Here is a 23,464-nt window from a genome sequence, read left to right on the forward strand (position 1 = left end):
TTCTGAAAAGCACGTGTTCCATTTTTGCCATACAGATATTTATCGCACTCCCGAGCGGTAGTGGGCGGTGATGCTCCCTTTTGTTGGTTGCCGACTACCTTTAAATCACAACGAAGAAGAAGAAGAGGGAAAAACAACATGCCGGTGGTAGCACGTAGCACACCGTTAGCAAGGTTCGATAAACTAATCTACTGTTGTCTCGACGCTTGAATTTAGGGCAAAATGCCTCGTTACGCACAGTTAGTCATGGGTCCTGCTGGTAGTGGAAAGGTATATTTAGCATATCTTGAAATAACTACTTTTTTTTTTTTAATTGCTAAGGCATATCCCCATCATGCTTTCTATTATGATCATATTCTTTTCTTTCAGAGTACTTACTGTTCCACGATGGTTCAACATGCCGAGTCTATGAACCGCTCAGTGCAGGTGATCAATCTGGATCCAGCTGCTGAGCACTTTGACTATCCTGTTATGGCAGGTGACTACTTGGCCTTCAGCAATAACATTTTACAGTGAGACGTTTTACTCTTGCACCTTGTTGTGATTATACTATGCATTTGTTCCATCAGACATCCGCGAACTTATTCAGGTAGATGATGTGATGGAAGATGATTCTCTGCGATTTGGTCCCAACGGAGGCCTGGTCTTCTGCATGGAGTATTTTGCCAACAACTTTGACTGGTTGGAGGAGACTCTGGGTCATGTAGAAGATGACTACATACTGTTTGACTGTCCAGGTAAATGCCCAACTACCACAATCTCAATGTATAACTGCATGTTAGGGCTGGGCTATTTTAAAACAGGTTATTTTACCCCACTGATCAATTTCGATTATCGACAAACAATGTTTTTGCTTTTAACGTAAGAACATCACTAATCATATCACCCATTGACCTTTTCAACCCTTCATGGTATGTGACCCCTAAAATCCATATTGGTTGATTCAAGCATAATGTATAATCTTCCAGGTTCGACATTGCTCCATGTGCCCTAATTGTGTGTGTGTGCCATTTGTGTGGAGTTGTCGGGCTTGTAGAAGAAGCCCGACGTGTGTGTGTGTCCGTGTGTCTGTGTGTGTGTGTGTGTGTGTGTCCGTGTGTGTGTGTGTGTGTGTGTGTGTGTGTGTCCGTGTGTGTGTCCGTCCGTGTGTGTGTCCGTGTGTCCGTATGTCCGTATGTCCGTCCCCAAGTGGGCAGTTCCTGACCTGCGATTAAAAAGCACCACGCCAATATCAGATACAATTGAATAAAAATTCAGTTAATTGCCCAGCCTTACTGCTAAGTATTTATTATTATCAATCAATTGTGTATTTTGTGAAATTCATTATAAACCAAATATGTTTTTTTTGCAGGCCAGATTGAACTTTATACACACCTTCCTGTAATGAGACAGCTTGTTGACCAGCTGCAGCAGTGGGAGTTTCGAGTATGTGGGATCTTTCTGGTGGACTCTCAGTTCATGGTGGAGTCTTTTAAGGTAACAACCTCTATTTCATTTTCAACGTTGATACTAAAACAAAGTTCCTAACATCAATTGCAAATATTTTTTCTACTAAATGCCTGCAGTTCATTTCTGGGGTAATGGCCGCTCTGAGTGCGATGGTTTCACTTGAGATTCCTCAAGTAAATATCATGACTAAAATGGACCTGCTCAGTCCAAAAGCAAAGAAAGAAATTGAAAAGTAAGTTTTGTATAATGTTTCAAATTTGTAGTTTTATATTGTGCATATATGTGTGCATTTATTTATTTATTTATTTTTTTCTTTCTGTTCTTTTTTTAAGGTATCTAGATCCAGACATGTATTTAATGCTGGAAGATAATTCTGACTCAATCAGAAGCAAAAAGTTTAAGAAACTAACCGAAGCCATCCTTGGACTGGTAGGTATATATACAGTGGCGAAAAAAAGTATTTGGCCAAAATCCAATAGAAAGTCTATGTGAAACTGACCAAATACTTTTCCCCCACTGTATATACACATACATATTTATATAAATCGATCTATATATATATATATGGGTCATTCTGATATCCCCAAGTAATTAAGAATCCAGGGCCAATGTAAAGTTGTTTGCCCAGGACAAATGTTACAGCCAGCCAATCAGCCTTACCCAAACCCTACATCCTGGGCAAACAACTTTGACATTGGCCCTGGATTCTTAAATACTTGATGATATCATATACACCATATCTCTTAGGGCTGAAATCGATTTTCATCAATAAAGCTGCAGTCTTTATTATTATGTTTTTATTTTTCTGAATAGTGCTTGGTTTTCACCTAGCCCATAGTTATATCGTGTCGTATCGATATCGAGATATCTGGCATGAATATCGAGACATGAAATTTTGTCCATATCGTTCAGCCCTAATCTATATGTGTATATATTATTTTATGTCAAAGTATTGATGTTTGTGTCTGTGATAAAGCACTAACTTTGTAATATCTCTGCTCAGATTGATGACTACAGCATGGTGCGGTTCTTGCCCTTTGATCGAACCGATGAGGAGGGTGTTAACATTGTGCTGCAACATATAGACTTTTCTATTCAGTATGGCGAAGACTTCGAGGTTAAAGAGCCTAAGGAATTAGATGAAGAGGAGTTGAATTATGATGAAATTTTTCAATGCAAACTTGACAGCTGAAAAGGCATTAAATGATACTGACAAATGTGTGTTTAAAATGTTCAGGACAGACAATATTTCATGTAAAGGTATATGTATATGTACTGTATATAAAATCGTGGTCTGCATTGACACTATACTCATTGTGAGATATTCGTCATTGGTTCTACTTTAAATTATAGGCTCTTGGTTTGTTTTCATTTTGTTTTTTGAACTGAAATGTGAAGATATATTATTTAATAAAAGAGAACATAATGCCATTACGGACCTAACGTATTACAGTTTTGGTTTATCATCGCCCCCTTATGGCAATCTCGTGCCACTGCATTTCTTCACTTCCGGAAAATCTGTTGGGTGGGACAAGCGGAAGCAGGATCTGAGGTGCAAATTGTCCTTCGCTGTGCTATTTGGCTGATACCTATCATTCAACATGCCGGTGAGTAGATCATAAATGTCTTTATTCGCCATCTCACTAAACATTATGATTGAAATCGAGAAACTGACATGAGCACGTCAGTGGCCTTCGCGGGTAAGCTAGCTGAGATGTTAGCAACTCGCTGCTGAAATGTTTATGAAAATACATTCCGCTGAGGCTGCGATCTGAACACTTTGAGGTGGTGTTTTCATTTTGCATCGGCCGAGCATCCTCAACCCAGCTGTGACCTCAGTCAGGTCTGTCCTCATTCATTTCAAAAACCTTGCAAACAACAATTTTAATTCCTTCCAGGCGTATCATTCCAGCTCGATGGCCCCCGACACCAGAATGGTGGGGAATATGGCTTTGCTCCCTCTCAAAACCCAGTTCAAGGGTCCAGCCAGAGGAGACGGTCAGTCTGTTTATTCTTAATCCATGTATTTTCTTAGTATTTCTGACGCCTTTATTTCCTGGTTAAAGTTATGCCCATGTATGGAAGAGTTCTGCTGTGTGTCTCATAGTTCCAGTTTTCTGTGTGTTTCTTCCTGTAATACTTAAGTCAGTGTTGTGTCAAAAACATCTGCCTATTAGATAATGAAATACAACTTTCCCCCCCAGGTATTGATTCTGATATAATTGATGAGGCCATCTATTATTTCAAGGCCAACGTTTTCTTCAAAAACTATGAAATTAAGGTAAGAATGTATTCGTTTGTTATATCAATAATACCATGTTGCTGTTGCATTCAGTTACTAAAAATACCTAAGTTTGTTTTGTCCCTCATCTTCTTTCTGTGATGAAGCAGCTGGAGTCATTCTTTCACATGCTCCGGCTTGTTTCTGCCCACTCCTTAGCTGTAGAGTGCACCCGTGATCTTTCTAGTTACTTTCTTTCGCAGAACACTGTATTCCAATTGCTTTAAAATGTATCTGTAACGTGTGTTAAAATGCCTTATTTATTTTATGGACAGAATGAGGCAGATAGGACACTGATCTACGTCACTCTTTACATATCTGAATGCCTTAAGAAACTGCAGAAGGTGAGATGAGCACTATCCCCTAAGTGAGCACACATTTCTTTGGTCTCTTCTCATATTTGACGGGTGTTTGTTCTACAGTGCAGCTCCAGGGGTCAGGGAGAAAAGGAGATGTACACTTTGGGCATTACTAACTTTCCCATTCCTGGAGAGCCTGGCTTCCCTCTCAATGCAATGTATGCTAAACCTGCCAACAAGCAAGAGGATGGTAAGGATAAGCACTCATAGCAGCAGGTTTTCAATTATATACCAGGATTAGACGGATGTAATGGGACGCATACTGTAGTAGCATGCAGAACGTTTGCATTACTGTGTACTGTTTGACTTAATCTTGGGATTTTCGGTATGTTTTTGGTATGTTTTTTTCTCTCTGTCACTCTTTCTTTAGTCTGATCCAAAGCACAACGAGTGATGGTTGTATTAGAAGACCATCCAGATCATAGTACTGTCAATTACTGGAATACTTAAAGGAATAGGCCACTGTTTCTACATACTGAGATATGTTCTTACCTTAGCTTTGACGAGTTCTTTAGGACCTGTCTGGTCTTCCCCCATGCCTTCAATCACGTAAACACAGCACAGACGGCGTTAGCATTTAGCCTCTCCCTCTCTCCACTATAGCTCCAAAACAGGTCAAGACAGAAGCTACCAAGCTCTTCCACGTTTTCCCTATTTAAATATGGTTACGTGAAGTGTTCCACTACAAAGTATAATTACACAAAATTAAACAATGTGGATTTTCTAAGCGGATAAAAGGGGGAACTATAATGTAAGGCGTAATAATACCAGGAGTAATTTGGCATCCGCACAGTAAAGTGAAGATTACTGCGCGGATTTCGAACTACTCCTGGTATTATTACGCCTTACATTATAGTTCCCCCTTTTATCCGCTTAGAAAATCCACATTGTTTAATTTTGTGTAATTATACTTTGTAGTGGAACACTTCACGTAACCATATTTAAATAGGGAAAACGTGGAAGAGCTTGGTAGCTTCTATCTTGACCTGTTTTGGAGCTATAGAGGAGAGGGGGAGAGGCTAAATGCTAACGCCGTCTGCGCTGTGTTTACGTGATTGAAGGCACGGGGGAAGACCAGACAGGTCCTAAAGAACTCGTCAAAGCTAAGGTAAGAACATATCTCAGTATGTAAAAACGGTGGCCTATTCCTTTAAGCAACGGATTGTCAAAAATAAACATCACAATGGCTTTTTCCCCCAGCTTTATTGTGGTTAGAGAGGACAGAGCTGCATATGTGATGTAGTAATACGTTATAGTTACATTTTATATTTTTTTTCTTTATCATCTGCAGAAACCATGAGGGCATACCTGCAGCAGATCCGGCAGGAGACTGGTCTGAGGCTATGCGACCGTGTTTTTGACCCACAGACAGACAAACCCAGCAAGGTGAGTCGTTTTGGATCTAGCAATGGGCGTAGTTCAATATTTTGCACAATAAATCGCACCCCAATTGCATCAAGTTAACCTGTGTTTATGTACGTGTGTGTCTTTCAGTGGTGGGTGTGCTTTGTCAAGAAACAGTTTATGAACAAAAGCTTATCGGCTCCCGGTCAGTAAACGGTCACGGCAGTCTTTTTCTACTCGACACCTGCACGAAGGATGGATTACGTTTTTGTTGTGGGGTTGTTTGCTCAGATGATTTTATACTCTTAAGTTCAAATGTCTTTATCCCTCTGTAACGGTTGATATTCATATTGAGCTGGTACTTGATGCAATAAAATAATGGATCTTGGGAATTGTTTTGAGTCATTGAGCTTTATTAAAGCAATAGATACAAATGTAGTCGGAGCAAATCGCATGTTAAATGTATCAAAGGAAAAAACATGCTTGTACATTTTGTTAGTCAAATTGCTCATGTCATTTTTCATCTCATTGTTGCTCCGATCGTGGATTTGATCACCTTTACAGTTTACAGATTTTCACATGGCCTCGGGCCAGTTTAAAAACATGTACAATAGGTGAATCCTCCAGCCTGGCTCTACATCTGGACGTGGGTTCCCAGGCGCGGTACTGCCGCTGCTGCTCCTTACGGGTCATGCCCAGGGCCCATCAATCAAAGCCTAAAGCTATTTCATTGTACAGTTGTCGTATAATGATAAAGCACATTATAGGGACTAGACGGAGTGTAAAAATGTTAATTATGTATTTTCCACTCCCTACATGCTCCAGCAATGTCCTAATGTGTAGAAAGAGCTCAGACCTTCACAACTGTAGCTAAAATCCTGCACTGTCACTCATGAAGGTGTTAATTCGGGTCCGAAGTACAGAAGCTTAATATAGAAACTGCAGTTACACGGTAGACCTGAGGTGGCAGTAGCGAGTATAAACATGTACATTTCCATCTAGTCCCTTTAACCTTAGGTTTTAAGTGGACACTGAGTAAAACAATACGAGTACATTAGGATGTGCACCAAAAGGGGGAAAACATTGTAACAAGCTTAAGGTGCAATGCTTAGTCCCTGTTAAGTTAAAACAAAATAAATAAATGTCTAGTTTTACTCAGAATGTTGATTACATTATATATATTTGTTTTTAATTCATCTTATTGTGAAAATGCCAGTTAAAACACAGTCTCTTGACTCTTCCGGACACAACGTGCCACCTTCTTCTTAAAGATTCCAGTAGGGTCTTTCCGCCACTCTTTCTGTAGGAACAAACAAACAATATTACTTACTATAAATGACTTCTACTTCTTATGCTTTAATGTACAGTAACACTCACAGCTGCTTCTACATTGGCAGGGGACTCTCCATTAGGGTCAGCCAGCATGGATATTACACTGATCATTATTGTTTCCACCGTATGAACTGGCAGCCAGCGCTCCTCCGCCTTCTCATATCCAAATTTGTCCTCGCCAGGGTCATGCAGGATCGAGATGCAGACTTCACCGTTTTTAGACACTAGAAAGAAAGAAAAAAGCGTCTGATTACACATTTCCAAACCAAATACATTGCCACATAATTATAACTGCACACATAGCCAGAAGCCATAATATACAGCAAAATCCGCGTAGTAACTGATTTTCCCCTGCTGTCTGCAGTTCTATGCAAACTAATACGAGTGCCACAATTCGCAGCGGCACCCACAGGAACCTCCGGAATAAGGTGAATGTAAAATACAAGATCACTTTAAAGTTGTGATTGCAGCTCTATTACTAACTTTTACCCACAAAACATTGTACTCGCATCAGTGCTATAAAGGTACGTTAATACCATACATAAGGGGCTGGCAATGTCAGGCCCGGGGGCCAAAACCCACCCCTCTATAATAATAATATTAATAATAATAATAATAATGCATTGGTTTTATATAGCGCTTTTCTGGACACTCAAAGACGCTTTACATTGCACTATTTGTTCACTCCATACTCGGTGGTGGTAAGCTATTATTGTAGCCACAGCTGCCCTGGGGTAGACTGACGGAAGCGAGGCAACCGGTCTGCGCCATCGGCCCCTCCGACCACCACCACTCACTCACTACATTCGCTAGGCTTCCTGGTGTTCCCAAACGGTCTCCCATCCAAGTACCGACCAGGCCCTTCCCTGCTTAGCTTCCAAGGTCTGATGGGATTGGGCATCGCAAAGGCGGTAAGACCATACCTTACCTTCTATTCTATCATAGAACCTCTGGCCCTCAAGATGATTTGGAGAAATATTATTGCACAAATCAGAGCTGAAATGCCTATTAAAAGTCCTCTAGAAATGTGAAATATACTGTCAATCCCTTTAACATTTCTAGGCAGATATAATGTATAACACAGGCATTTCTTTACTTCAGCCTACAATTGGAGGGTCCAGCCCTTGGTCTTTTGACCATGAAGAAACTTACCCCTGCCATACATTATGTAACTTCCTGTTTTGAGCTGACCAGTGCATACAGCTGATGTGCCCTTTCACCCTTGCTGGAGTAAATTATTACTGTGAGTGTCCACATTATAAAAGCACCATAACACAAATGTATTAGCATCCGTTAGCTGCAGACCATAAGTCGTGACTTACCATTTGGGTGCCAGATCTCTGTGACAAACTTCATTTTAGGAGGTCTCAAAGGATAATCTTTAGGGAAAGTGAGTGAAGCTTTAAATACACCTCCTTCACTGTAAAAAGGTGGAAAACAGGCAAGGTTATTTTAGTTGCACACACTTTAGTCAACAATTGTTCTGATTCTCAGCTTACTATAATGTATCCTGGGGTCCATAGATGAGTACTTCCCACTTATAGATGTCATCGTCATCCACAAGACCGGCTGAAAATCCTTCCACTGGATTCTTGTTGAGTTCTAAACATAAAAAGGGGGTTATGTAAAGACGCTGAACTACTGTTGGCATTTTGTGTTTGTTTCCATTGGAAATGCATTGCTCAATAACCAGACACGTATAGCTAATGACCATTACCACGTGTGAATAATCTACAAAGCACACGTAACTTTATTCAGAATACAGCCTAAACACAAACATACAGAACTTCTGGTGAAGACAACGCACTCTTAGAAATAGCAAACTTTTGTGCTCTTACCTGATAATTGTTTGCGAAGTAGCAACGAAGACTGTTTAGTCATTTCTCACTTTCAGTTTCTTTAAAATGATAATAGCGATAAGAACAGATCGCACAAAAAGAGCAAACACTATTTACAGAAATAACAGTGCCCACGTTTTTGGACGAGGCGAGGTTAGGCTATTCTGTGAACTTCCGCCGGTCTTCTCCTTACACTAAGGAGGAAAAACAAGGGATCTCACGAATCGTTATGACTTAAAAAATCTACAAACATAACGAGTTTTATTAAAATGTCTTAATCCGAAAAAAAAACGTCATAGAAAACACTTTATCCCGGCTTAATGCGGCGCCTGCGAGTCCAAACTGGCTATGCCTGATACATGTGATACATCCACAGTTCTTCTCTTCTTTGGCAGGATGAAGAGCCTGTACGAGGCATGGTCCAAAGACTGCCTTCTACAGTTTAGAAAGTGAACTGCATGCGAAGAAGGAAGTCATTAAAAAAGGCTATCAAAAGTAAATACATTAGGCTGAGGTTATATATATATATTCTTTTGTATGAGACCACTGACAAATAGCCAACTACTTCATGTTATTACTGTACCGCAGTCACTTCACATCTGTAAATCAAAGTCAAACAATGTAGGCACTAACTGGTTATGGTAAATCAATGATTAGGTCTAATAGGCCAAGCGCCTGTCCCCTTCCATTGGGCTCAGCATGGAAGGTGACATTACACCTATATTATTTCAAAGACTGTTAAGATTAGATTAGTTTAACTGTCCACCATGTTGCAAATGTGTCTTTGGTTCACCAACAAAGTCATAAAATCACAGTCAGAGTAAGACAGCTGGGCTAAGGAAGACAACCTAATAATAATAGGTCTAATAAATAATAATAACGTAGCCTATAAGTCTATCTTATAGGCTATACTGTATTTATAGACGAGAATCTGAGCAGCAACAAGCCTCCACAGTGCCCCAGGGCCCATCAATCAAAGCCTAAAGCTATATATGTAAAAAAAAAAGAACTAAATATGATTTATTATTACCAGCGTGCAACTGAAGACCAAACCAACGTTTTTATGCTGACAAACGGTATTTCTGATGCTTTTAAAACCCTGTTTTATGTTGTAATTGTAGTGTAAATTAGTATATTTATAGGCTAGTCCAAAAGATGAAATAAAATAAGGCTTTATTGATTTCACAATGGAGACATTCACTTCTTAAATCAGCTCTCAAGAAACACTCAGGGGGTACAAAATAGTCAAATCTAGAGTTATCTATACAAACCGTCTAGGTCAGGGGTGTCAAACTCACTTTGGGTCATGGGCCACATATGTAATATATGTAAACAGGAAAATACTATAAAAAAAAAAAAAGAATAATAATAATGAGCAGCGCACTACGTACGTGATTTTAAAATAATGCTGATTTGGTCCAAAGCCCGACAGCGTGTCACAAGTGCTCCACTGTAGTCATTATTCTCTCCATATTTGATTGGGGTAAACTGTAGCCACAGTCACCCCTGGGGCAGACTCACCAGCACGTGGCTAAAATGTGTTGTTTATATCCTGATCTCCTACGTGTGTGGCCTCTGCTGGACAAGTGTGGAATTCTTTCCTTTTTTTTCTTTTTTTTTTACATTTTTGGCTGCCCCCTAGTGGCTGCAGTGAGCATTCTGGTTATTTCTGTTATGATGACAGCTGTCACCAACAGCATTTTCATAAAAACTACATTACTTGCACATTCGGACTGCAAAAAAAGATTCTGCAGCCACTGACTTCAACAATATTTAGGGAAAGTGATGGCAAGTAGTCGGAAGTGCCAGTTTTCTGAGGGGTGGCCAGGACATTTGTTGGGACCCGTTTGTGTAGTGAATGAAGTAAACATTTCTGGTAATCTGATGAATGTATGAATGTTTTATTTGTGTGATCTGAGTTTAAGTGCCGTTTATTTTGTATGGCAGGGTTACGCAGTTTTATTGAAGACTGTCTTGTGGGTGAGAGACTTTGACTGACTGGGCCTGGTTATTTGATGCCCCTCTAATGTGGTATTTTTAGAGTTTGAATTATTAAAAATTGTTTTTAAGCATATGGTAATTTTGTATCTTTTTTTAAAATTTTACTATTCTTGTTACCACTTCCTGCTGTGCTGTTAGTTGTTGTACAATGAAGAAGCTATTCAGAAAATGCAGATTTTTATTTCGTTTTTCACCTGAGGAGCCTTTCCCAATTTTATATCTAGACATCAGTGATTTTGCCAATGAGGATTTTTCTCTGCATATGAATACTTATTTACGACTGTCAAGTTGTATTTTAATTCAATGCTGGCTCAACGAACAAAACCAGGAGAATACAGAGGACACTGACTCGTCTCTCCATCGACATTTATTGTAGAAGCAGGTTGGAAACCTTTGACACAGACAAACAAAAGTACTGCTCAGAATAATAGAACTTAAACTTTGTACTCTGTGTACAGAGGCCACCGTTTTTCCATACTGAGATATGTTGCCTGAGTTTAGACAAGTTGATGCATACTTGTCTGGTCCTCAGTCACCAAAAAGACCAGAGATGTTGTTAGCATTTGGCCTCTCCTTGCATATTCCTATGGATCCAAATGGGGGTGAAGTTAGAAGCGATCAAGCTCTTCCACGTTATCCCTATTTAAATGGTTACGCGAGTTACCCGATCCAAGTATAGTTAAACAAAATTAAACGATTTTCTAAGCAGATAAAAGCGGTACTATATTGTAGGCGTAATAACACCTTAGGAGCATGTCCACGTCCATGCAGTAACATCTTCAGAATTGAAGAAGCTTCAGCAGTGAAGATATTATTGTGCTGTTATTACACCTTAGTATCAGCTTAGAAAATCGACATGTTTGATTTTGTGTAAATACACTTGGATCGTGTAACTACTGTGTATTTTCTGCCTTCTTTTTGCTTCAGCAAAGTCCTAATGAATGAGCCCAGACCTACTCACCACAACTGCTGCTTAAAGCCTGCACTGTCACTGAAAAAGTTGTTAATTTGGGTCTGAAGTTTTTTTGTTTTTTGTTTTTTGTGGATGCCACGAATTGCTTTAAAATACACCAAGATTATGTATTTCTCAGTATGTTTAATTTGAGCTGTCTGCTACAGAATGTCTCTGTAAACAAAAGTTTTATTGTAATATTTGGAAACATTTGACCTCTTGGTTCACACTGCTCTCTCCAGAGATAGTTTCTGTGTGTTTAAATAGAATTATTTTTTGTGACTTTACCATCTAGAATGCATTCGTTCAGTGAAATTTTATTTCCAACATGCTGCAATATACTTTTCAGTTTGAACATATTTAACTCGTGCCCACTGGCTCTCAGCCTCCTTGATTCTCCAGTCAAGAGTGCATCCTGAACACTTAACACTGTTGTCTTTACACAACTCATTTGAATCCCCGCGGATAGTGTCTCTGCAGCATCCTGTCAATCTCCACGTGCCCTTTGCCTCATATAGCTCCACATGTTCGCATCTCTTTTCTCCAAACTTTGACTTGCGCTCCTCCAACTTCTTCAAGCTGCACCACAGTCACCTCAGGTCTTTCTGCTGACTTGTTTGTTTTTTTGCCCAAGGGGGCCCATCATCATTGCTGCGAGAAGGAGGCTGTGGGTAATCAAATATTTATCAACCCAGAGTTTCAGTGTGGATGGGACAGGACATGCTTTCCTTATGCACACGATTATGATGACATGTGTTACTTTCAACTACCTGACAGAGACAGCTTTGATCGTGGCAAAGATGATGATTCCTCTTTTTTGTTTTTTTTAAGACTTTACACTTGAATATGGTATAAACATGAACATGTTTATACCATGAACTTTTTTTTTTTTTTTTTACTCATTACTCATCTCCATTTCCAAATTCACTTGTTCTCAAATTTTGAAAGAGAAAAATAAATCTTTGTGAAGTATTGTATTTAGTATAATGTTTTCAATAGGAAATGCAACGGAAAGATGAAGTGGTAAATTAATACACTACAATAATGACAGGTTTAAACAGAGGGTGGCAGCTTTTATTCATAATTATTCCTTACCCAGATTGTTTGTCATTGGTCACTGGGCTCATATAATAATTGAATAGTCCAATGAAAACACCCAGCTCCATCTTCCATCATCACAGGATAGAACTGATTGAGGTCTCATTTGTATTGAGTACATTACAAGCCATTAAGCACCAAATGATGGTGTTCATTCATTTGTTCTACAGGGACATAGCAATTCAACATGGAACAAAACAGGTTTGAAGCTGATGGTTGGGCCTTTACACAACATGACAATGACATTTGTAGTACACTCTTTCTTTCCAGGTGGTAGAGCGGGCCGACTCATGATCGGAAGGTTGGGGGTTCAAATCCCGGCTCCTGCAGGTGCACACTGCCGTTGGGCCTTGGGCAAGACACTCAACCCACCTTGCGTCAAGTGTCTGCGTATATTGGTGCATGAATGAGAGTGAGTGGTTCTTTACTGTAACGTGCTAAAAGTGCTGAATAAAAAAGTGCTATATGGATTGAGACTTTCTTAAAACCAAATCACACACACACACACACACACACACACACACACACACTTGTATTGCACTTCTATCTTAGTGAGGACACTCATAGACATAATGTAATACCGAGACCCTAGGGCCACTAAACATAACCCTAATCTCAACCCAATTCTAACCCTAACCCTAAAACCACGTCTTGACCCTCAAACAGTCCTTCAAATAAGTGATGACCACCCAAAATGTCCTCACTTTACAAAAATGTCCTCACCCTGTTGGTTAAAAACTCAAGCTGCTCCTCATAATGTTGTAAGTACAAGAACAAACACACACACAGGAAGACACTCATAGACAATGTATTACCCAGACCCTAACCCTGAACCCTAAACCCCTAACCTTAACCTTAATCCTAACCCTAATGTAAACCCAATTCTAACCCTAACCTTAAAATCACACCTTGTCCCAAACAGTCCTTCAAATAAGTGAGGATCACCCAAAATGTCCTCACTTTCCAATAAAATGTCATCTCTCTGTTGGTTAAAATCTCATACTGGTCCTCTCAATGTCGTAATTACAAGAACACACACACACACAAACATCATTTACACAACTGAGAGGTGAGCATTTTAAACCATGGTTTTAAGTCCAGTCGCAGTGGGGAATGAGTCCCACAGGTTTTGCACAAAAAAAGCCAACAGACCAAATGACGTCTTGCAGTGTGGAATTGCACAGTATGTGATTGATGGAGCCGCCGCTCTTTTGTCTCTGGATAAATGAACTAAGCTGCTCAGGTGCAAGATTATTGATACATTTGAATGTCACTGCGAGAGAGCATAAAATTGCCAAAGCTTTCAAAACTTAGCAATTCATGCATCTCAAGGTTGATATTTAAAGCACTGCCGGCACATGCATTCTGTGTGCACATAAAGCTTAGTGAAAGGATACAAAGCCCTGGTCAGTGGCTAATAGCAGGTAATTTGTTGCATTGATTTGGGCTTGTCTCACTACTGCTTGGCGCTGGGAGGCACACACTCCACAAATGATACTGATTAAAGGGGGAAAGTGAATGAGTTGCTGACCTGCACCTCTTTAGCTCGACGTGCACAATGCAACAGAGGACTGCAGCTCTCCCGAAAAAGTGTACGTACAGTATTACGGGGCTGTGCTGGGGTGAATAATTGAACATAAAATGATCCCATGAGCATGTTCCCGAGCTGATTGCCAGGGGTAAGACAGGAGTTCCATTTTTTTTCACAGCCAAAAGAGTGATGAAACATTTGCAACCTGGCCATTGTCAACTTGGAGGAGGAAGTCTTGTGGCAGGTGTTGCTTAAAAAAAAAAAAAACGAAACCAAGTATTTGTCTGTTGTGACGGCGACAGCCTCATCGCACAGGATTACTTGGAATTCACAATTGTCCGTGTCATGAATGGGAATGATCACTTGGAACTGCAAAAATCTGTTTCCCCAAAGGCAACAAGAAAGTCTGTGACACAAAAATGTATGTTGCCATGAAAATGTAAAAATGACAAGTGAAAATGACTATGTCGTGCTGTATTTTGTACAACAATGCAGTACTAAATACACAAATAAACTAATACCTGTAGTTTGTGTTTTAACATAATCCACATTTCACATTTTCTTCTCAGTAGATGGCAGTGTAACCCCTGCATTTCTCCCTTCCCTCAAACCCACTCAACATACAGTGCAAAGACTGAGACGGACAACAGACATTGCACTTTTTTTGTGCGTACGTTTTTTTGAGTGTCAAATTTCTGACACTTATATTTGTCCATCCCCTGCTTGGCGAATTATGCTGAGCGTGTGGTTTGGAGAGCACAGTGAGAACAGATAGTACCCTGCAGCTGCAATAGTGATTCCCTTCAAACTGAAAGATAGAAACATCACTTCCACTGTCCAACATCCACTTTTATTATCTGGAGAAACTGCTCAAGCCATTTTACGCAGTGGTTTCCCTGTCTCTTGAATGCATGTGATTGTGAGAGAGTTAGTAGCCGACGTTACAAAGATGCCAGATCAGAGCTGGATTTACGGGCTTGTTATACAAAAATGCCCATTGAGATGCATTCATCACAGACCGCACTGCCAAAGAGTGCTGCTTATATTCTGTGGTAGCATTTTGCATTCCCTTCGTAGATTAGTGAATTCAAGCTTGTTTTGGATGGTCAAAAACATGGCAAATTTGGATCCATTTTTCAGATTTTTCTTGTTGTAAGAACATTTTCATCTGGATGGCTGTCTCACAGAATAATGGGGGGGGGGGATGTAAGCTTGGGGCTACTCAATAGTTGAAGTTGGAAGACAAATGATGAAACTATTCACATCCGCACTTAGCTGCAACACACACTCAGATATATTAAATTGGCTTTCTAATTGGCTGACTTATCCAGATAAACTCACACCAACGTTCCATTTAAAATCTACATTTCAAAACCGCTGAAATGCCTGAAACTTGTTGCGCAGTTGGATGCAAATTAGTGGTGTCAGAATTTCTCATGTCTTTACTCTTTTAATGGGGTCCCATTGTACTTTTCAATCGGATATCTCATCAAATGATTAGCCTATTGAAAACTGCTGTAGCATAGAAGGATTTACTGCCAATGTGAGATTTACTGTTCGTTAATCTGTGAATGATAGCTGTCTATACAACAAGCTGGGTGTCCAATTCAGTGTGTTTTACAGTATTATTAGCCTGCTGGTTTAGCGAAGTGTCAAGTAACTTACCTTACTCCTGACAATGAGAATATCCTTTCTCTTTGGTTGCCAGACAGATGTATTCGATGCCCATCCTGACTCAAAATATCTGTATGCAGAAAGGCTTTTATATGCTTTTAATGATTTCCCTGTGTATGAAGACGGAAAGTCTATCAAGAAACTATGTACTATGTAAATATCGCCAAACTCGAGTGAAAGTATGTTGACCGAGAACTTCACGTCAGTAAATAACTATATCCAACAATGACAGTTTGTTTGCATATCGAAGTGCCGCATTTCCTTGTAAGTGAGTTGTAACAGATGAAAAAACACTGCATAATTGTGTGGAATCGCGATCGTTTTCAGTTGCATTTGCCATTTTTGTTTCCCTTCAAAATGTCTCGCGCTTGCATTTCTAGTCACGTGACTGGGAGGCACCTATACATGAGACATGTGATTATTTATAACAACATGTACCTGTCTGCCATGGTGTGTTTTTAAAATGCTGCCCAAACAAATCTACGTTACAATCGGGCTGTTTTGCATTGTCACTGAAATGTGCATTCACCTTTTTCATTTTCATATTCACTGTGCACTCTCACAGTGAAGCATATTTAAATTCATGGAGGAATGTAAGTCAGTGGGCTTTACAAACTGTGGCAAAAGTTTGTTTTGAACTGAAGGTAGCCAGAGAGTCAAAGAATGAAATCACTTGTTCTGAAAGACATAGCTGCATAAATCCTCTCTTTGTTTTCCGACGTGAAATGTTTCTCATTCTGGATAGTAGAATAACTTTTTAAAGGAGAAAGAGTGAACTGCCACTGAATGGATGAAAAACAGAATTCGGTACTTCAGAGAAATACGTCTAACCCAGTGATAATTTTTGTTTTGGCACATGACTTTAAATAATAGAACTTTTATTTCCCTTGAGGACAGTTCTGCTCCGTACATGGCTGATTACATTGTGCAGTGTTTCCAAAAGCATTTTTTTTAAAATGGGAAATTAGTGGCAAAGTAACCGTGAATAACAAAGAGCTGCTAAATAAATCTGATATAGATTTTCAGTGGGTTTGCCATCACTGAACTCTGAGCTAAGCCATTATACATGGGGTACGTGCAATAATATTTATATTCACAACTCAACCTCGCCGTCTCTGACCTTCAACTGCTACAGGACTGCATGTGTGCTTGTAAAAACTTGCATGGGGATAAGAGAGTGCTATTATTTTGGAAGTCAGAAAGAGACCCTTTATGTTGAATGCAAACTGGGTGTTTTTGTGTCTGTTTGACAACTCAAAGTAAGAGATAAGTTGTTTTTAATTGTTGTGTAATTATACTTGTGGATGTGAGGCGACCTTGAGTGTCGAAAAAGGTGCCTAAGAAATAAAATGAATTATTATTATTATTATTATTATAAGATAGGACTTTATTAATCTGAAATCAGGGGGTGCAAATAGACAGGAAAATGTGCAATCGGTAATAGTAAGGTACCATAAGCTCCTCATTAAGAAGGCCCAGCAGAGGATGTTGTTCCTGCGGCAGCTGAGGAAATTTAAGCTGCCGACCAAGATCCTGGTGCAGTTCTACACGGCCATCAGAGTCCATCCTCATCTCCTCCATCACCTCCACCATCATCCTACAGACCGGGACAAGCATCGACTGCAGCGCATTGTGCGTGCTGCGGAGAGGGTGACTGGCTGTGAGCTGTTCACCTCCAGGACCCGGAGGCGTGTGGGTCGGATCACTGCTGACCCATAGACTATTCACCCTTCTCCCTTCAGGCAGGAGGCTACGGTCTATCCAGACCCATAGATCCCGCCACTTGAACAGTTTTTTTCCCCTCAGCCATCAGATTCATGAACAAAAAACAAGACCCATGACTTAGTGACAGACTCATGGATGTAATCTGCCCTGTTGCACTGTGTGGTGTGTCCACGCTTAGATCTGCTGCTATCACATTATCACTTGTTGTCTTACCATATTTTAGTTTTTATTATTATCTTATTTATTTTAATATTCCAGCATATTTTTTATATAAATTGTGAGTGCACCAAGAAAAAAACCCTAGCTGTCCTAGCTGTGAAGCTATATATATATATATATATATATATATATATATATATATATATATATATATATATATATATATATATATACACATATACTGTTGTGTGTGTGTATGGTAGACTGTGTGTAGGGAGATAGAAACTAGATTATTTGCTAGAGAAGCTGGGGTTTGATATATGGCTCGGTGTGTAGGCTGCACTGAGCACAGGTGGCACCACCAGCACAATGAACTATAATGGTATTTTCTCCCATTCTTTATAACGGCACACATGTACATTAAACTGTATATCACATCACAATGCAAATTATGTTTACTGCCCTCTTATTGTGCATGTGTTAAATAAAATCATTTAACTCCCTCTCACACCTTATGAATAGTCAGGGAAGCATCTGTATTCACATCAGTCTTCTTTTAACCACATACATTTATTCAGTGGTCTCAGATTGAGGTGTGATAATAGGCTGTTAAATACGTGTTCATGGAAAATCAAACAAACCATCATGTTCCTCTTGTTACAGTGCCGAGGTCTGAACGAGCAGAAGTAAAGTTTACGTTATTTATTCTTACAGGATTAAAAAACGGGACAACAGCCCATTGTACTGCACTGACCAACATAGAGCTTAATTATGATCCAAATTAACTCTAAACATGTTTAAGTATATAAAAAATATTTTATTAACTAACCCTTGAAGTACCGGTCGGTCATCATGGACTTTGTGGACTGATGTGAGTGCAACCACCTGTAAGACGAAGGAGATGGTGAGCGACTTCAGGAGGAAGACACTACCGCACACACCAGTTATGACCCTGTGGTAGCCTCTGCTCTCCACTACGCTGCCGTGTGTCGGGCCTGGGCTGCACAGACGAGACAAGAAGAGACTGAACAAGCTGGTCAGGAGGGCCAGCTCTGTCTCGGGCTGCCCCCTGCACTCTGTGGAGGAGGTGAGGGACAGGAGCCTATTTATCCAAGCTCACATCCATCATGCACACCCATTAAAAGCGTTGCAACTGAAAAAGCAGGTGCTGCAAAAGTACATTTACAATCCATCAGACCCACATTATTTGCATGCCAAAGTGATATACAGTTATGTTCCCTTTAAAATATAGCTTTTGGAGTTGTTTCCCTGTCATCATACATTCTACCAATTATGTGCGCTCGTCCAACCTACACTCCCCATGTCATAACACTCGTTTTGCAGTGAATAGTCTGGGCTCTGTGCTGTCAGCTTTCAATGGCCTCAACAACCTCCTGTCACAAGCATCAAGTGAATCCAGCGCTCCAGTCATCTGCAATTTTCACATGTTGCACTTGATCCCCCTCTTTATTATGTTTCATCCTGCAATCTGTGCTCAATTCTTAGTCATATTTCTACAACCAAAATAAAAACGCTACACAGGGACACAGACGGAGTTTAAAAATTACTTTATTTCATTTTTTTGTATGTATTCTGCACCCCCTACATGCTCCAGCAATGTCCAAATGTGTAGAATGAGCCCAGACCTGTTCACCACAGCTGTGGAACGAGAGGTTTGTTTTGAACACTGAGGATGGATTCTGTGGAAACCATGAAGAGACCGGCCTCGAGCACAGCTGAAACTCCATCACAGACCCCAAGAAAACACAAGAAACAACTTTCGAGCGCAACTAAACGATGTAAACTGGAGTCAGACCGGCGTAAGTCAAAGACTAGAGTACATTTTTTTTAAAAGACCCACCGTTGTCTTTCTTTTTACTCGAAAGACATCATTACAAGTTCATGGGAAAAATAAAATCCAATGCTAATAAATGTAAAAGCCATCATTTGCGTTTTCAGAGCAAATTGTTTGCATCTTCAGTGAATGTTTACTCCGTCAATGGTTGAGTAATTGTTTTGCTAGTTGCTTATTTTGTATAGCCTCCATAGATACACAACACACTATGGCCTGGTGATTACACCCGTTAGGCCTACGTTTAATATGAGATAAGATAGATAAGAAGAAACTTTATTGTCCGCCCCCGAAGGCGACATAAATTCGGTGACAGGCTGAAAACAGGCACACACACTTCCAATAAAAACACAGGCACATTTAAAATCAACATAACAATAATGAACAACAGGGCTATGGTTTGTGATCGTTCAAAGTGGAGATTGCCTTTGGAACAAATGACTTTTTATAGATGTCTTTGTGGGCCAGGGGGACTTTAAAACGCCAGCCTGATGGGAGCAACAGTCAGAAAGTTGAACCATGATGTGATACTGAAGGTGATTATGGATTCTATGAGTGATTTATAAACCAGCGTTAAAATGTCTTTTTTTTTTACATAAAATGACCTGAGTTTTCTCAGCAGATGGAGGCGCTGCTGTGCTTTTTTGAACACAGAGTCTGCGTGATGTTTAAAAGACAGGCCGACATCTATTTCAGTTCCCAGGTATTTGAAGGACTGGCCACCGGCTGACCTTGTATGCAGAGTGGGAGCTTTCCTTTAGGCCCACAGCACAGCTCTTTAGTCTTTGAGATGTTCAGCTCCAGTGAGCTTTCAGTGAACACCTGGACTAAGGTGCTCACCTCCTGCTGATACTAGGACAGAGCTTCAGCATCCACCACATGCGTGACCAGGGCCATGTCATCCGCGTATATGTATATTACTTACGGTACTTACTAGTTACTTAGTTACTTACTAACTACTCACACTTTCCCATTTATTAATTCTTAATAACTGCGAGAAGTTAGGATGTTGTTGGACATTAATTATAGTGTTATGGTCAAGGTTATAGGTTATACACGGCCTTTGGTGTAACCAGTTATCTGCCAGCTTAGGGTTAGAGTTAGCAATTATTTTTATTACAGGAGAGCTCACAGCCTATATGCCAGTGTGATGCCTCATTTGAAAGCCAAGACCTTATTATTTCTGAAATATGTGTAGATCTGTGTGAGTGAAACACAACTTCAATCATTTGCCGTTCCTAAACCTAGTCATAACCCAAGCCCCTGATCAGGCGGGATGGCAAGGTTAACGCTATAAAATACTACCTTAACTCTCGATAAACAGGGACAAATCATAAGCCAGAAAACAAATCCTACTCAGTCTAATTCCTTTTTCAATTACCTCTTAATTCAGTATTTGCATCGGATAATGTGTTCCCCAATTCTGAAGTGATGCGGCAAAGTATTTGTTTGTAGTTAGTAAGATGTTGAATAAGGTCATCCAAAATAAAGACATATAAGTGCTTTATAAAAAACAACTAAGAGCTAATTAACCATCAATTAGTACACTTATTAGCTTAACATAGAGACTGCAGTTACACGTAAGACCTGAGGTGGCAGTCTTGCAAGTTAAAAAAAATAAAAATACAACTTCTATCTTGTCCCTTTAAGATTCCATAGTGCCAATTTTGTCTGTATAATCTTTCAAATTGAGTGACACACATATGCAGCACTGAGATGAGATTTCCCAGGAGATGGCAGTCTATACAAAGAGACTGCCAATTTGAAATCAAAACTGCAGTGCACAGATGGTAGTAGGGGGCCTCCTCACCTATACTGCCAAAGCACAGTTGGGCCCAGTCTCAATTCTCTTTTCTACCCCTTCCTCTTAGCCCTCCTCCTTCCCTTACTCCTTAAAACAGAGGGCTAAGGGCTAGGGCTGGAACGAAAACAGCCCTAAGAAAGGGGACAGTCATCAATTTGTCTCCATTTACAACAAGCAAAGACATGGAGGAGATTATATGTAGTTTATGTGATGTTGTTTAGAAAGAAAAAGTGAGATGAATTTTACAGCCATTTATTGGAAACAATTTCATAAAACTCATATTCTTGTGTTTTGTCAAAATTTTGTGAAAATTGTAGGGCTGTGTGACACTTCGCGACTGGATTGCAACTATTTTTTTCCATTAAAGTTACGGTATTGTCCACATGGAATCATTCATTAAGATGCATCTAAATGAATGAATGGATGTTTTATATCGCTCAAATGAAATGTGATTAATGAAAGTCACCATGTGTCATATGACACCGATCTTGGCCTATCAACCCAGACAAGTCAAATGAGTAAAATACAAAGAACCTCTTACCTTCAGTTCTAGGGTCACAGATATAATCAACTATACCCTACATACACTATAGGGCAGGGCTTCCTCGGCTGAGTATTGGTTGCGTTCACATGACATCACATTCTTAATAGTTTGAGGTGGGGGGCAGCAAACAATTCTATGGTAACTGTGAAAATGCAGATGTTTCAACCTGGTTTATGGCTAATGTCTCTTGTGACGGTAATTATTTGGCCTATCCACATCAAACCAAAACCAGCACAAGTTTTGTAATATTCTCTGTCAGTACAAATGAACTAAGATCCAAATATTTTGTCATTATAAAGGTGTTACATTTTGGAATCCATCCTGGTGCCTTTTCGTAAATCTCAAAATCTTGTGCTAGCACACAAACAAATTGTGTGCTTGCATTTAGCCCAAGAGAACAAGAATATTGGGCCAGGCTCTTTTCCTAGTTTACATGACCAGTATTCCCTCTCCTAAGCCTTGTTTTGCCTGGATTGAGGAGAGGACAAAATAAAGGCGACTGCTGCAATTTCATCCCTATTGGCCCCATGGCAAATTGGCCCTTTATCAAGCAGGGGGCTCATCTATCAAGGCAAAGACGGGTATTGAAATTGCCCCACCGGCCACAAATCAGGCCAATGGATCGGCCCTTATCCCAGACAAGGCCGTCATCACTCTGTGGTGGCTGGAAGGGGAGGAACCGGGGCATTTAAGAGTCTATCCTGCATTTGAGGGGCTGATGGATGCAGCCTGCACGGCCTCTCTGTGACCAGAAGCAGCTGGGTGGGAGCAAGGCCAGCGATAATCATCATTATCAGACTGCATTTTCCTTTGGTTCCCTTCAAGAGGAAAAACTATTATTTCGGAGATCTGCCCTTATGGGTTTGTATGGCCTGGTATGGTCATGATGAGGCCAAATAACAATGGCTTCAATATGTCAAGCTTTTCGTTTTCATTGATGAGGCAACTTTGTGCTGCAGGACACAGGCGCCGCACCTCCCTCACAGGACACCCCCCACCACACCCCTCACCCCCACCTGCCCAGCACCATGTAAACACAAACATGTGCAGATGCAACAAAACCCGCAACAGTTAGCGGACTATGGCGGATTATGACAGAAGTTTACAAAAAGATTCTAAACTGATAAACATCTGACCAACCAATATCTACAAGGAGCATTCAGGCCTTTTTCCTCCTCATCATTACTAAGCAGGTAACGAGACACTGAGGTGTTCAAGGGTTGCGGGGGAAAAAAGCTCTGCACAGTAAACTTAGTTCTACATGGAAGTATTATGTTCTCAATGCAAAAAAAGAGAGACTTATATGAAAGTTGCAGTTTAGCAAATTAATGCAAGTTTCAAAATGTTTACTTTTCCAATTCATGCTGATAAATGTGTGTTGCACACAAGATTAAAGAGATTTCAGTATCTCATTGAATGTAATCCGAGGAGCGTGTGTGGTGGGGAGTGAAGGGGGAAAGCCATGAGGAGGAGAGGAGGAGGGTCAGAGCAGGGTTCACTACTGACACTTACTGACAAAAA

General features: G+C 40.2%; 3 protein-coding genes across 3 annotated transcripts; 2 read left to right on the top strand and 1 right to left on the bottom strand.

Moving 5' to 3' along the window:
• The first annotated feature begins 128 nt into the window (after nt 1-128).
• Nucleotides 129-2,688, top strand: gpn3 (GPN-loop GTPase 3). The gene is made up of 7 exons (XM_079551726.1): nt 129-270; nt 370-478; nt 570-737; nt 1,352-1,476; nt 1,566-1,681; nt 1,782-1,878; nt 2,453-2,688. The coding sequence occupies exons 1-7, from the start codon at nt 223-225 to the stop codon at nt 2,639-2,641; spliced, it is 852 nt and encodes a 283-aa protein (XP_079407852.1). The 5' UTR covers nt 129-222; the 3' UTR covers nt 2,642-2,688.
• Nucleotides 2,689-2,943: 255 nt separating this feature from the next.
• Nucleotides 2,944-5,821, top strand: arpc3 (actin related protein 2/3 complex, subunit 3). The gene is made up of 7 exons (XM_079551577.1): nt 2,944-3,056; nt 3,348-3,447; nt 3,654-3,730; nt 4,006-4,074; nt 4,153-4,279; nt 5,381-5,475; nt 5,584-5,821. The coding sequence occupies exons 1-7, from the start codon at nt 3,051-3,053 to the stop codon at nt 5,644-5,646; spliced, it is 537 nt and encodes a 178-aa protein (XP_079407703.1). The 5' UTR covers nt 2,944-3,050; the 3' UTR covers nt 5,647-5,821.
• A 778-nt stretch (nt 5,822-6,599) lies between these two features.
• Nucleotides 6,600-8,852, bottom strand: ube2g1b (ubiquitin-conjugating enzyme E2G 1b). Its single transcript, XM_079582646.1, has 5 exons — nt 8,604-8,852; nt 8,265-8,367; nt 8,088-8,185; nt 6,811-6,989; nt 6,600-6,733 (listed from the first exon to the last, which is right to left on the bottom strand). The coding sequence occupies exons 1-5, from the start codon at nt 8,644-8,646 to the stop codon at nt 6,650-6,652; spliced, it is 507 nt and encodes a 168-aa protein (XP_079438772.1). The 5' UTR covers nt 8,647-8,852; the 3' UTR covers nt 6,600-6,649.
• Between the last annotated feature and the right edge of the window lie 14,612 nt (nt 8,853-23,464).

The sequence above is a fragment of the Gobius niger genome (assembly GCF_951799975.1).
Source record: "Gobius niger genome assembly, chromosome: 2".
NCBI lineage: Eukaryota > Metazoa > Chordata > Actinopteri > Gobiiformes > Gobiidae > Gobius > Gobius niger.